General features: G+C 34.7%; 2 protein-coding genes across 5 annotated transcripts in view; one reads left to right on the plus strand and one right to left on the minus strand.

Annotated features, from left to right (window-relative positions):
* The first annotated feature begins 3,064 nt into the window (after positions 1–3,064).
* LOC111448302 lies at positions 3,065–6,719 on the plus strand. 2 transcript variants are annotated; one of them, XR_002711413.1, is made up of 4 exons: positions 3,065–3,446; positions 4,670–5,669; positions 5,757–6,665; positions 6,700–6,719. XR_002711413.1 is itself a non-coding variant. In XM_023087802.1 (2 exons), exons 1-2 carry the CDS (start codon positions 4,677–4,679, stop codon positions 6,600–6,602), a joined length of 1,839 nt encoding a protein of 612 aa, XP_022943570.1. In that variant the 5' UTR covers positions 4,571–4,676; the 3' UTR covers positions 6,603–6,651. The 2 variants fall into 2 exon arrangements, 1 of the variants encoding a protein (XP_022943570.1); XM_023087802.1 differs by lacking the exons at positions 3,065–3,446; positions 6,700–6,719 and having other exon boundaries at positions 4,571–5,669; positions 5,757–6,651.
* A 4,405-nt stretch (positions 6,720–11,124) lies between these two features.
* Positions 11,125–14,714, minus strand: part of LOC111448303 (plant cysteine oxidase 5-like) — a 6,494-nt gene continuing 2,904 nt past the window's right edge. For all 3 annotated transcript variants that reach the window (XM_023087803.1, XM_023087804.1, XM_023087805.1), the window contains exons 3-6: positions 14,383–14,528; positions 14,075–14,222; positions 11,544–11,747; positions 11,125–11,453 (exon numbers count right to left, since the gene is read on the minus strand). In XM_023087803.1, coding sequence (XP_022943571.1) covers positions 11,329–11,453; positions 11,544–11,747; positions 14,075–14,222; positions 14,383–14,528 — 623 coding nt within the window. In that variant the 3' untranslated portion in view covers positions 11,125–11,328. The remainder of the gene's footprint in view (positions 11,454–11,543; positions 11,748–14,074; positions 14,223–14,382; positions 14,529–14,714) is intronic.

Genomic DNA, 14,714 nt, shown 5'->3' on the forward strand with positions numbered 1-14,714 from the left:
TTTTTCCCTTTTTATTCAATTTTCAATTAATTTTTTCGTCCTATATTTTTTAACTAAATTTATAAAAAAATAAACCCATTTTTTTAAATTAATTAATTATCAACACAGATCTATCCCGACCATTATCTCATTGTAACACACCGCTAGCAAATATTATTTTTTGCGACTAAGTTAACATTTTTTTTTTAATATAATATAATTTTACGAATATTAGATTTTTTTTAAGTGATGCTAGAAATAATATTAAATTTGTAATTTAATATTTTAAAATAAAATTAATTTAATACATTGTTTTAAATTAAACGGACGGTCTTGATTACGTCAAAGGGGTTCTACTTCCAATGCAGCCCCTTCTTCATATCACACGTGGGCTATTTTTTAATTTCCCGTTTTATTAATTTAATATATTCGAAGATGTACTATTAATATTAACTATTGTTTGGGTTAAGAATACTTAAATATCTTAATTGGATGCTTAATCATTACTAATTATATATTATTTTTTTTCTTTTCTAAGGAATTCCATTTTTATCAACCAAATAACCATTTTTAAATGTCGTATTTGTTCTGATTCAAGCCAACAATAAATTAAATATATAATTTTTTTTAATTTTTTTTTACCGAAAATTAGTTTCTTGTTGTATAATAAACTTAGATATTAATTGAAACGATGTCGTGTCCAAAATGGAAGAGAAGCGACCTCGGTAGTCGTGTGACCGAGTGGAGGCTTATAAGATTACCCAACCAAATCTATAGTAGTAGGAACAAAAACCTCGATATTCCTCCGTTGATCCATTGTACGAACTTAATGGCAATGCATAGATGAAAGAATATAAGTAATAGAACTCCCTCTCATAACAATGTATGTAGCCTGAATGTGCTCGATTCGACGTTGATTCAAGTATCGAAATGTGTTGGCAAAGTCGCTATATGTGTCCAAATAAATTAAGATTACAATAATAAATTTTATAGTTCGATAATACGGTAAAAAAAAATTAAGTTTTAACATTTTAGTCGATATTTCAATAGTTTATGTGTTAAGGATATTTAATAATAAATTATAGTTTACTCTATGTATCATATTTGATATTTTATTATAAGATATTTGTCTTCTTACCGTAGGTATCTTTCACACCATTTAGGTGTGGTAGATTAAGCAAACATTCTCATTATGTAACAACCTATGTTCAAGATTCTGAATTCAAATTCAGTAGCCGATGACTCCAACATTTCACTGCATCCCTACGACATGGTCACGTTACTTACCCATCGCTTCTAAGAGTGAAGACTATCCTTACGTACCAACATAAAATCATTCCAGCATATTTTGTCTTCACTCACATGCATATTATGATACAAGACGTCGCCGAACATAAAACTGCTCAAGGTAGAGTTTATTTTCGATGACTCAATTAAGAATTTCATAATAATTTCAAAAGTCAAGACACAGAAAAAGCGACTTTGATGGTATTTGAAGAAATGAATCTTTCTCGAAGGCACGTGGAGATTACTAGCTTCGTGGATTTCATGTCGCTTATTTAATCATCATTATTATTCATATAATTTCCATAATTTTTTGTTATAATTAAGTCCCAAATTAATACTCCATTATTTATTTTTGTTGCTAAACCATGTGATTGTAATGATGACATTTTTATTATTATTATTATTATTATTTTGGGCACTTTAATCATTTCGAGTAATTCCATGCAAATTTCAAAATTCGAAATGACTCGAATCACGACTTTTAGACATCCCTTTTTATCCTTTTTATTATGAATTTTTAAAAAATGGTAAAAAAATATTTACAATTTTTTTAATATTTACTTTGTCCCTGAATTAAAAAGTTAAAAAATCTAAGAAAAATATTTATTTTAAGAATTATTTTAAAAAGTTAATTTGAGGTCTTATTATATTAGGAAAAAGTAGTTATTATTGTTGTTTTTTATTCTATTATGTTATAACACAATCTTCTTCTAAGATATGCATTTAACATTTTAAAATAAAAATAAATAAATCATCCATTTAATTTAAAGAAGATGTGGGAGGGCAAATATGAGATTTCACATTAAAAAAAAATCCAAAAAGGCAATAAATGGATCATAATTCATAAAGTGAAATTAGGTTGCCATTACATGCAATAATGAGGTGTAAAGTGAGTTCCACTTTGTGTTTTAAGTTTTCTAATTTAATTTAACCTAAATTAATAATAAGAAAAAAAATTATTTGAATATAAAATACCATTAAATTTTTAAAATTTTGTAAAAAGTACTCTTTATTTAAAAACTATTAATTTTTTATGAATTTCGTTAATGCTTTTTTTATTTTTAAGTTTTATAAAATTCAAGGGTATTTTTTTATTCATTGAAGAAGCTAAAATATAGAATTTTTCCTCCCTAAAATTTTTAAATTATAAATTTAATCCATAAAATTTAGAATTTTGAGACATAAAATTTAAATATACATTTAATAATCCATGGGACTAAATTATTATATATATATATATATATATATAAATAAAAGTATAATAATTTTTGTTAAAAGTAGAAGATAATATTGTAATATTAAAATTTCAATATTTAAAAATATTGTTGACTTTAAAATATTATTAAATTTATTACGAGGTCGAAATTATATTAAAAAATAAAAATTATCATTGTATTTAAAATAAATATAGAATTTCGTTATATAAATGGACAATATAACATAAATCTCCGTTATAAATGAGACAATTTGGACGAGAATAAAGATTAAAATAGGTGGCGAGTACGAAAAAACTCGTTGAAATTGGGCACGACATCTCTAACTGTATATTTAAAGTGGAGACAAATATAATGGAAATTGTTTTTTCTAAACTTTATATTAATGATTAAATTCAGAATTTGGTAATTTGTACTGACATCCGTTGACGTGGTAGACTTGTCAGACCTACGTGGAGCATAATCTTGATCCCATACGTTTACGTGGCACCGAAGTGAGGAATTAAAAAAATTGAAAATTTCAGATATTGTTGATTTTTTTCTTTCATTTCTTGTAATATTCTGATTTTAAAAAAATAATAATAAATTAAAAGCAAGAAGGAGGAGAGTGACGGGTCTGGCCCTGCATGGAAGGGGCGGCCGTTCTTCAAATCCACAAATACTTCCATTATCTCTACTCTGAAGCGAACCCCCGAAAAGAAAAGGCGGTGTTCTTCCTGTTGCTGTTTTGTTGAGTTCGTCTTTGAAAATTGATCGCAAAGTTGCCTTTTATGCCTTACCCCCTTTTTCATTAAAGCTTGATCGGGGATTGTGTTTGTTTGATTCTTCTGCGCTTTCATGGCGTATAACCTAGTTTATCCTTAATACCTCCGTTTCTCCCTTTCTTTATTCCTTCTTCTTTCATTATATTTCCCTCTTTTCATAATCAACAGCCTTGTTCGTTTCTGGGTCTCTCCTGTTTCACAGGTTTGCTTCTGATTTATGGGTTTTTTGCGTTTTTGTTTCTCTGTTCTTGTTCTGTCTCTTGGTTTGATCGAGATTGTGCTCTCTGTATGAATGAGTTTATGGGGTTTTCTTTCTCTGTTCTTGTTCTGTTTCTTGGTTTGATCGAGATTGTGCTCTCTGTATGAATGAGTTTATGGGTTTTTCTTTCTCTGTTCTTGTTCTGTTTCTTGGTTTGATGTGCTCTCTGTATGAATGAGTTTATGGGTTTTTCTTTCTCTGTTCTTGTTCTGTTTCTTGGTTTGATCGAGATTGTGCTCTCTGTATGAATGAGTTTATGGGTTTTTCTTTCTCTGTTCTTGTTCTGTTTCTTGGTTTGATTGAGATTGTGCTCTCTGTATGAATGAGTTTATGGGTTTTTCTTTCTCTGTTCTTGTTCTGTTTCTTGGTTTGATTGAGATTGTGCTCTCTGTATGAATGAGTTTATGGGTTTTTCTTATGTTGAGTTGTAGCGTTTGATTTTCTTGATTGTGTAGATTTTGAACTTGTTGTGTTTGTTGCTGAGTTGAACTGGATATCAGTTTTGTTTATGTTGATTTCTAATCATCTTCTTATTATGTGAGATATCGGTCTTGGTGGAGGAAACGAAGCATTCTTTGTAAGGGTGTGGTAACCTCTCTCTAGCATACGCGTTTTGAAACTGTGGGACTAATGGCGATACGTAATTGGTGAAAGTAGACGATATCTGTTGGCGGTGGGCTTGAGTTGTTACAAATGGTATTAGAGCTAGACACTGGGTGGATGGTGTGCTAGTTAGGATGCTGGGCCCCAAGGGGTGGATTGTGATCCCACGTCGGTTGGAGAGGGGAACGAAACATTCTTTATAAGGGTGTGGAAACCTCTCCCTAGCACATGGTGAGACTAATGACGATACGTAACACGTCAAAGTGGACAATATCTATTGACGGTGGGCTTGAGCTGTTAAAAAGGGTATGGTGTGCTAGTTAGGACGCTGGCCCCAAGGGGTGGATTGTGAGATCCCACATCAGTTGGAGAGGGAAACGAAACATATTTTATAAGGGTGGGGAAACCTCCCCTAACATACGCGTTTTAAAACCGGGAGACTGTTGACGATACGTAACGGGGTTGATAGCTACTCTTGTTCTAGGCTTGAAAATAGTTATGAAGTTAATGGAGGTTGAGTTCAGATTGTAACTCATTTATTATCCCTTCTCTGGCTGCTGTAGTATTTGTATGAAGCTGAAGAATCTGATGGAAAACAAGCAATTGGATTTCAATCAGCCGTTTCTTTCTGTGAGGCGGGTTTCGTCGATGGAAATGTCGTTGAAAGCTAACGAAACAGTGATAACGGAGAATCGCTGGCCGCCTCTTCCTGTCTACAAGTCGGAATTGAAATCAGGTCCAGTGAGTAATCCGGGGAATGTTCCTTTTCTATGGGAACATGCCCCAGGAAGGCCCAAAGATGGAAGAAAATCACTAACCATAGGTTCTAAATCGCCGTTGGCTGCTCCGAAACACCCTTCTGGGATGTCGTCGGGTTCAGAACAACAGCATTGTAACAGCAAAGAGTCAACAAGTGGAGGAGAAGCACTTCCAAATTCTGACCATTCCCCTGCTCATAAGAACATCGTTAAGTTTAAGACCTTGAGGGAGAGGATCGAGAGAGATTTAAGTTCTGATTCGGAGGACGGAGACGAGACTTATCTCGATGCAAATGGCACCATTTCTAGATCCGAGTCATTTTCCATGAACTGCAGTGTAACTGGTTTGAGTGGACTGGATGGTGGTGATGTTAAACCATCGGGATCGTTCTCGAAAGATCAGCGAACTCACGACATAATGATGGGACGATTCCTGCCTGCTGCCAAGGCAATGGCTTCAGAAACACCTCAAGTTGCTCATAGAAAGCAAAGTGTTCAAAGAGAGCACCGAAAAGAGGCAAAGAAGTTGATTAGAATGGGTAAGGAACATCGAGTAAATTCACTTCCACCGGTGTTGCCATCATATTATGTGCCTCCGAATCCACACGACGTTGAAGAAATAAGCGAAGACGATGATATTAGCCTCGACGAATCTGAGTACTCATCTACTAAATCTTGTGGTTTGTTCGCTCGATTTTGCCTTCTACACCCAGTTCCCGGAATGAGAACGCAAAGCGCCTCTGTCGCTTCAGCTCCTCGAGTTCAGAATGATTATTTGACTGATGGTTCTTGCAGCAGCATTAAGGTTCTTGGGATACTTTTCTCTTTAATTCATTGGATATTGTCATGTCAAGTCTTCTCAGTTGTGTTTTGTTTGGTCGTATATTCACAGAATCTTAGGAACGAGGAAAAACCGCTCGATGCGAACCAGATGGTTGAGAGCACGCCAAACGACTCGAGAAGGCGATACAAATCTCACCTTTCTGAAGAAAAAGTTTTCCCCAGTGACCCAGTAGGAGTTAAGAGTTCCATACATAGAAGAGCAGGAACCAAATTTCGTGAATTGTTAGCCAACGAATCGTCTTCGGTGAGCCCCTTTGTCATCGAGAAAACGTCGCTCGTAGATTCCGTTCACAATATGAAGTCTCGGAGTTCAAATTCAAGCTCTAAAGAGAATCTTCATTTGGATTCTTCCCCTCAACATGTCCAGCCATTAAATGTTGAAGGTGAAAACAAGAGGTTGAGCTCTACGAGTATCGACTCGATGGATTTGTGTTCATCTTATTACGATATGAAAGCGAACTTGAAGGCGACACGGTTGGACGTAGATCTAATCCATGATGCAAAAGTGACAGATGAAAGAACAATTGATTCTGAATGTGATCATCATAAAAAATCAAGTCAAGGAGAAAGCTCAGATGACTCTTTTCAGGATTTTGTCTCATTTACGAGTTCAGAAGCTTCGAAGCTACGTTTAGAAGGCCACGACCAGGATTCAATCACATCGACAAGCTCAAGAGCCACGGCGCGAGGCAAAATCGATCTCGAAAGCACTCGTCGATCAAAAAGATCCTTGTCCATTTCTTCACAGCTTGCACTTGCTCCACCTCTACCAAAATCTCCATCCGAGTCCTGGCTTAAGCGCACGTTGCCAACCGTTTCGTCGAGAAACTCGATGCCAAAGTCTAGGCTGGATGCTCGTGTTTACTCTACAAGGCAAACCAACACTGTATTCTGATGTCATGGCATTGGTCATGAAGAATAAAAAACATATTTTAGTCCTCGTATTCTTATGTTTTTTGTACAAGTCGAACGAGAGAAGTCTACCGGGCCAGAGGGACGGGAAAGCGTTCTCTATCCTCGTTCTCATATTTTAACCCTCACCATATTTATTTTTGTGGAGATTGGATTCATTGTAAAATAATTATTTTACCATCAAAAACATATTCACTCCCAATAATATTTTACTTTTAGAATTAAAAAATAGTTAAATTTTATAAATTTACGTATAATTTAAAAGTTTATATATATATATATATATATATATAATTAATTCATTTAACTTAAACTCGTTTAGCAAGCAATTGCGACACATTCAATATTCCGCATTTGAATTTTGAGCTTCTTTAGCAACCAATTGGGACACGTTGACTTAAAATAATTAAAAAATATTAATATAATCATAATTAATTATACAACGTGGCAGTCATTATAAAAGTCAGCGTGACAGTCACTATAAATACAAGTTGTTCTATGTTTATCCGTTGACAAAAATGGGGAGACCGATTGTTAGTACAATCGGAGATGTTTCCTTGGTCAGCTCCGGAGGCTTATTCTTGCTTTCTGCCATTCTTCTCTCCATTTCTCTCCTATCCATCGTAATATTTGCTTGCGCTGACTTCGGGAAGCTGGGAAGAGGTGGCCATGGCGGAGGCGGGAACGGAGGCGGTGGTTGTGGTGGCGGAGGCTGTGGTGGCGGTTGCGGTGGTGGGGGAGGTGGAGGTGGAGGTGAATGAGAATGATGTTTGATTTCGTGTTTATTATCATTATTATGTTTTCGAGTTGATCGGACTCTAGCCCTATGGATATGTGTAAAAAGTATGTAGTTTAGTCGTACGGGATTCAAACTTTTAACCAGCAGATGAGTAGATATTTTGTTGTTGTGAATTTTTATTAGTATATGTACATAAGTTTACTTGTTCGAGGTCGTTTTTTTTTAGTATACTATCGTCGAATTTTGTCATAAAATTTATTGTTTCTATATAATAAATCTCTATATCTTTAATGAAAATATTAAGTTGAATTAATAAAAATAATGATAAATTTTGTATTTCAAAGATATATATAATATTACTTTTTAATATTACTTTTCAATAGATTATCAACCTTTCATAAATTATTTTCCAACTTTTTATCATTACTTTTCAAAATTGATGAAAAATATTTTAAGATAGACGACAATTTTTTTAATAAAAAATATCAACAATTTATATCCGTAAACTTTAAATTTATATAATTAAAATTTTAAACTAATAATTATATCCATTTATACCCCTTTTCAAACCACATATATATATATATATATATATATATATATATATATTTTTTTTTTTGTTTACATTATTCTTTTTCTTCTTCATGCTGTCCTCTCCATGAAGAGCTCCCATGAGACAGAAAGATCTGCGTAAACTCAACCGTAACTACAACTTCCAAACAAACAAAAACGTTCGATCAATTCGAAGTGACTTCTGAAAAGATGACAACGATATGTCAAAATGATCGTATTTGAACATAATTTGTTGTAGAGCACTTAACATCTAAATGATTTGTAACAAAAACGAACTTACTTCAGTCGAGGGTAAGGTCGAACAATGGGGGGGAGGATGAAGGTGATCATGGTTGAAGGTTGTGAGGAGAAAGAATTGATGGGGAGGCCATTTGTTGTCCTCAAGGATCCGGGTTGGCCTTATGGGCGCTGTTCTTGATATTGCACTTGCTACTCCATAGATATGTGATGATTGTTAGACGAACACGATTCTCCACAATGGTACGATATTGTCCACTTTGAGCATAAAGTTTCATCGCTTTTCTTTGGGCTTTCTCAAAAGGCCTCATACCAATGGAGTTAGTATTCCTCACTTATAAACCCATGATCATTTCCTAAATTAGCCATCATCCAACAATGATATCAAGCTCCTGCCATATCAAACACACACTTCATCCATATGAACATACATACACACACACACACACACACACATATATATATATATATATATATATATATATATATATATATATATAGCGATGAGAGAGAGAGATACATTGAAGAGTGAGAAGGTGGTTTGAGGTGCCCATGGCGTTTACAAAGGCAAGATGAAGATGAGGAGTCCAACGAAGCCTTGGCATTTTGGATGTTGAATATTTTCTAACACCCACACTTCTTCTCTCCTCCTCCATGCTTTCATTGTTGCTGCTCCAATTCTCTTCTGCAAATCCCTCATCAATGGTTCCGCTTCTTCGTTCAAATCAAACCCATTTATCATCTTCTCTCTCTCTCTCTATATATATAAATTCCTTGAGAAAATCAAAGAAATGGGCTTTTTCATTATCAATCAAAGAATATATACATATAGTAAAAAAAAAAAATGAATATAGAGGGAAATTGAAGATTCTACGAACCCTAAAAGCCGTTGAGGATTGTTGGGAGAGAATCCCACGTTAGCTAGCTAGTTTAGGGAATGATTATGAATTTACGAGTAAGGAATAAATTTCCAGTGGTACGAAGGTTTTAGGGAAGCACAAAGCAAAGTCACGAGAGCTTATTCTACCGGAAGCTATAAACTTCAATTTTGCTGTAATAACTACAAAAAGAAGCAAAAAGATTGAATTTTGCAACATACCCAGAAAAAATTGTGGTGATTTCTGAAAGAAAAGGGCACAAAAGCATGCCAAGAACTTCAGAATGAAGAACATGAAGAAACCCAGCAGCAGATGGACACAGATTGAGACACCCTTTTGATGGATCTTCAAACCCACCACCAAAAATGAAAGCTTTAATCCAATTAAGTCTTTGCCTCTGAGAATCGTGGCCCTAGAGAGAGAAAGGATAGAGAGAGAAAAGAGGGTTTGCAAGAGCGTATAATAATTAGGTTAGATGAAAAGAACTCATGAAAATTCAAACCAACGAATAATAACTCAATCCAACATAACATAACGCGATTAAGACGCGCCTTAAGCTATGTCGGTGGTATGAGTTGAGCTCTAAAACGATTAAGATACAAATACTTTAGATTTCTCTAAATATTGAAGATAATATAAAAAAAAATGAAATAATGATGAATTTTCCATATCCATTATTGTGTCCGGGTAAAAAATAATCTATCATATTAAACTCTAAGATTTTAGATCGATTGAAGAGAGAAACGAATCATTTGAAGACCTCTTTTTGAGTAAACGTGTTCTGAAATCATGAGGCTGACAACTATATGTAACAATCCAAAGCGGACAATATCTAAAGGGTGTGAAAACCTCTCCTTAATAGACGTGTTTTAAAATCGTGAGGTTGATAACTATACATAATAAGCCAAAACGAAAAAAAATCAACTAACGGAGGCGTCGGACCGTTGCAAAAACATTTTCATAAGAGTTAGAAAGTGGAATTTACTTTCCAAGGCATCTTCTAAAGAATTTAAACATTTTGTCTTGGCATAACATTCCATAATAATATATTTGCTTTGGAAACATAATAATAATAATAATAATTTTTCCATTAGGTTTAGCTACACGACACCTAATTTTGTATTATATTATTTTATTCATTTATATTTTTTCAATTTTAAATTTTGAATATTAATTGCTATTTCATATATGTGAGACAAATATTCCTAGAATTAAAATAGGAGTTTTGAGAGAGAGGGAATTGAAACTCGAGAGGATGAACAAAACAAGAGTAATTTCATATCTGCTAGTAGTGGACTTAAATGGTTACAAATAGAATAAAAAATAGACAGAATACGTTGACCTCCAAAGGGGATGAACTGTGAAATCCCACGCTGGTTGAGTGGAAAGGGAAGCGAAACATTGCTTATAACGATTAGACACATTTTAAATCCGTGAAACTAATAACTATATATAACAAGTCAAAATAGACCATAGTTACTAGTATGGTTACTTTGACCGGACTACGAAAGAATAGAGTAGTTGAAGATTGGATTATTGGTTTTGAAAAAAAGGAATCTAATATCTAAGCATTGGCAAAAGAGCCGCCGCAAACAATGCAATTTTGTGAGATCTCAACACAGAAAGAGAGAGAGTCGGTGCCATGTATTTTAGAATGTTAGCGTTGGAGATCCCATGGGCATGTTCAACCGTCCTTGAGAACAAACTATAGAAACTTGTTTACTAAAAACAAAATAAATTCAACTCCTAAAGTAGATAAAAACTTCTTGGCAAACCTAAAAAGTTCACATGAAAGCCATTTACACCAGACCTTTTTCTCGAAGAGGTCACGATACACGTGATCGGTTACCGAACAGAAGGGTATGCAGAAGTCGATAAATGAAACAATCCTTCCCAGCCCAACTGATATCACAGAAATAAACTCTGGGTTTTTAGTAGAGCATTGTGATGAGCCTAGAGACTGGCTGTATCTTTAGGTTTTTGCCTGCTGAAAAGCAATGATATGCCTATGAATAAACCCACATGGCACACCCGCAGTCAACTTCCCCAACCAAAACATGACCTATTCCCACAGAATGTATTAGCAACTAAAGCGAGGTAGATAATGAAAGCTCAGTTAGGTGCAATGCAACATATGTGCAAGACAAAATGCACAGCTGATTCAGTCAATATCAATGTTTTAATGACTATGAACAACCCATATACCAGAATTTTGCTCAATCATTCATAGTTAGAAGATGCAGTTTTCCAAATGCGTGGTACAACTAAAACAGGAATATCGATCAAGTTCTAATCACAGGTCCCTTGTACTGCCCTCTCCGGATCACAAAGTTGTCGGGAGGTTGAAATTCCTCTAACCAAGTCACTTCAGAAATTGAAACTCCATCTTCATCCAATTGTAAATCACCTATAATTCCATCAAGTGTGTCAGCAATACCAAGAATTATGAGGAATGGTTTTTTCGTGCACTAGCTCAATGAATCGCAAATGGAATTACCAGGAAGATCCTTCCTTGGAGACTTCCGGAAATAAGTACAGTGTCGTCCATGTTCTGATGAATAAGGGGGCGAAAGGATGTCAAAAATAGCACAAGGTGTGATGGCTCTGAAGCTATGGATATTGCCTCCACTTGTGGGATATAGAATCGTAGTTGGAGTGGGTGCTGTCATCTCTGTATCTTTGACAAGCATTGCGGGTCGACCTGTGATGACACCGACTACAGTTAGCAGATAAAACTAGAAATGAAGATCAAACTACTATGAGAATCTACCTCAAGAGTGGTAATGGAACAGGGAGTTGCAACAATCATATCCTAAACAATAAGGTTATCAGAAACCCTTCCAACAACTTCTCAAATACGTTTATTTTACATGCAAGTCTTATCATCTTTCTCCCGCAAGCAATTTTAATATCTATACCTTTACAAACACACAACATCAAGCATGAAAATTCATCATCTAAAGTTAGTTTTCAGAAATCAGAAATCTAGAACCCAATTTTGGTTCCAAGTAAAACCAAGTATAAACCAGAATAAGCCTGTCTTGACTTTCGAGGAATTCCATGAAGTCTTGGTCACAAACGCATGCATCTCCTTTATTTTATCAATCTGCGTTGTGATTGACTGATTCATGCACCAATAAGCTTTTCTTAGCACCTACTTGTGATGTCTTCGATTCTGGCAATGTGTTGATTTGAATTATATCATTGTTTTACCTCCTAATTTTACTAGTGATCAATTGGTTTTAGATGTTTTAATGACTCTTGATCTCTCTTTTCAATACTGAGAATTTTGATCAAATCCTATCAATAAGAAATCCATTCTCACTTTTATCTGTTAAAATTCAGCATTGTGCATTTATCAAGCATTTTCTGCTGCATAAATCGGGCTGAAAATGATAAAGGCCCAGCTTCCCAATATATGAAGATTAGTATTGTTCAAACAGAATACTAATCATTCAGTTCAACTCACTTTTAGTCTATTAAATTTTGGCATTTGTACATTTGTCATGCATCTTCAGCTGCATAAAGAAAAACCAATTGAAAGATCTCCTAATGAAAGGGGCTCTTCACGGCACATAGTGATTTCTAGGAAATATGGTGTTGAAAATATTAAGATGGTGCAATTCATCAAAAAGATGCAAGGAGTTCTTTACTAAACAGAATAGCAAGGTGGGTTTACAAGTTTCTGGAAGAACACCTGGTTGCTGATAAACATCAGAAAACAACCTCCCCCCGGTTATTTCAGATTCCCTATGAAAAAACTGAGGTGTAATTTCCCAAAGAATTTAACATATAGACCATCTATCTTGTACCTTCGTCTGCACTAAAGATCACTCTTGCAATTTTTTCTTCTTTTTTGACAATAAGGATTTATGTTGAGGATTATAAAATATTCTGCCTAGTTGAAAATGGAATTCCAAAGGAGACTTTTTCCCCTTTAGATGAAGAAATTTGATGATGGGAGGCTTAAACATGCTGAATATATCTTTTTTTTCTTTTTCCTTTTCTTTTTGGACATGAAATGATATGAAGTTAATAGAAAAAGAAGTGGACAGCCTAAGAGCTGAAGCTTGGAGTAGAGAAAACCCCCTCCCAAAAAGAAAGCTTTCTAATTGTTAAAGATCATGGAAAGGTTGTAATTACAAAACAAATTCCCGCGAGTAAAACATCACCATGAGGAGATGAGCTGTACATTTCTACAAAAAAAACTCAAAAGAGGACGACTTATCTTCAAAGATCCTTTGATTTATTTTCAACCAGATGTACCATAACAATGTACAACACCACACAATTCCACAAAATGTTAGCCACCCAGAAAAAAATTTCCACGACCCAATCATCAATAGTCTTTGGCAACCAAATGTGCCATAAACATGCTGGATATCATTCAAAGAAGATATTGTAAAAGCTGTGCATATCACCGAGAATATGCTGAAGAGAAGTGGAAAAGCAATGCCATTCGTTCCTTCACTGTTCTTATATTCAGACACTAGGGCGTGTTTCCCTCAATCTTTTTCTCTGGCTTTTGAAAAACTTCTTAATTCCCTCTTAAATGAAAAGTAACTTTTGTGGTAAAATATCGTCCATCTGATGGATGGGAGGCTTGGCAAGAAAAAAAATTTTAGAATTTTTTTTTTTTATGTTCATAGAAGCAGGGACGTTTGGAACATTATGCACTTCAAAGTCTCCCTCCGGAGCTATCTCTCTCTCTCTTTTTCTTTGGTACCTATAATCTTTTTTTGTTAGCTGGATAAACTTTTATGATGTCTTGGCTCATTGAGGGCTGATTCTTTGACTAAGTGCTTGTGTGCTTATTAACGAAGGTGTGTTTCCTGTATTAGAAAATATATAATCCGAGCAGACAACAATTTCATGTTCCAAAATAAGCCACTTCCTATTTAAGAACGTACAACAAGGAGGGAGATTATATCTTCCAATCACATATACTCTCTAGGCATGCGTATATAGAATTAGGAAATCGACAGAATAAAAACTGAGGATGGGGTGACAATGAGTGTAGTAACAAACCTTCTGAAATATTATCAAGTCCTGGAAAATCAAGCCAGTCATATGACTTGACATGTAAGGAGCCGTAAATTAGTTTGCTCAGCACGGTCATTCCAGGATGATTATGAAAAGGTATGATAGATGTTGGAGGCATACAGAAAATACCTATCTGCAAAAGAGTTCATAATAGTGAAACTTAGTTATTACCATAAAAGCATCTAAGGCGTCTAGTTCAGTTGTTTTCCAGTTGAAAAAGTCTATACCCAAGAAAGAATTATTAAGGGTTCTACTTTCCAATGATAAAATGTGATTGGGACATAGATGCTTACGGAGAAGCTGTCACACTCATGCAAATGCAAGTATTTAATTGGTGGAAATGATTGCCGTCTCCCATTACGTTCCTGCACAGGTCCCGCCCAATTACGAACTACTTGTGACTCCTGTTCAAGACCTACATCAGAGGGCTTGATTTTGTCTGCAATCAAATTGTCTATGTTTAAATGTGAAAAACTACCAGAAACGCAAATAAAGACTCCGATGAGCACTTGAGAACGATGCAACATTAAAAAAAAAGAAAAAAAAGAATGTTGTGGAAGAATAGCACAAAGATAGTATTTCTGAACGCTCTTTGTTTTTTTTTTTTTTTTTTTTTTTTTTTTTT

The sequence above is a fragment of the Cucurbita moschata genome, unplaced genomic scaffold (genome assembly GCF_002738365.1).
Source record: "Cucurbita moschata cultivar Rifu unplaced genomic scaffold, Cmos_1.0 Cmo_Scf00010, whole genome shotgun sequence".
Classification (NCBI taxonomy): Eukaryota; Viridiplantae; Streptophyta; class Magnoliopsida; order Cucurbitales; family Cucurbitaceae; genus Cucurbita; species Cucurbita moschata.

What these genes read in the sequence shown, in the direction of transcription:
- LOC111448302 (XM_023087802.1), top strand. Translation starts at nt 4,677, where the DNA reads ATGAAGCTGAAGAATCTGATGGAAAACAAGCAATTGGATTTCAATCAG. An exon ending in GTTCTTGCAGCAGCATTAAG is followed by an intron (nt 5,670 to 5,756) that starts GTTCTTGGGATA and finishes GTATATTCACAG; the next exon opens with AATCTTAGGAACGAGGAAAA.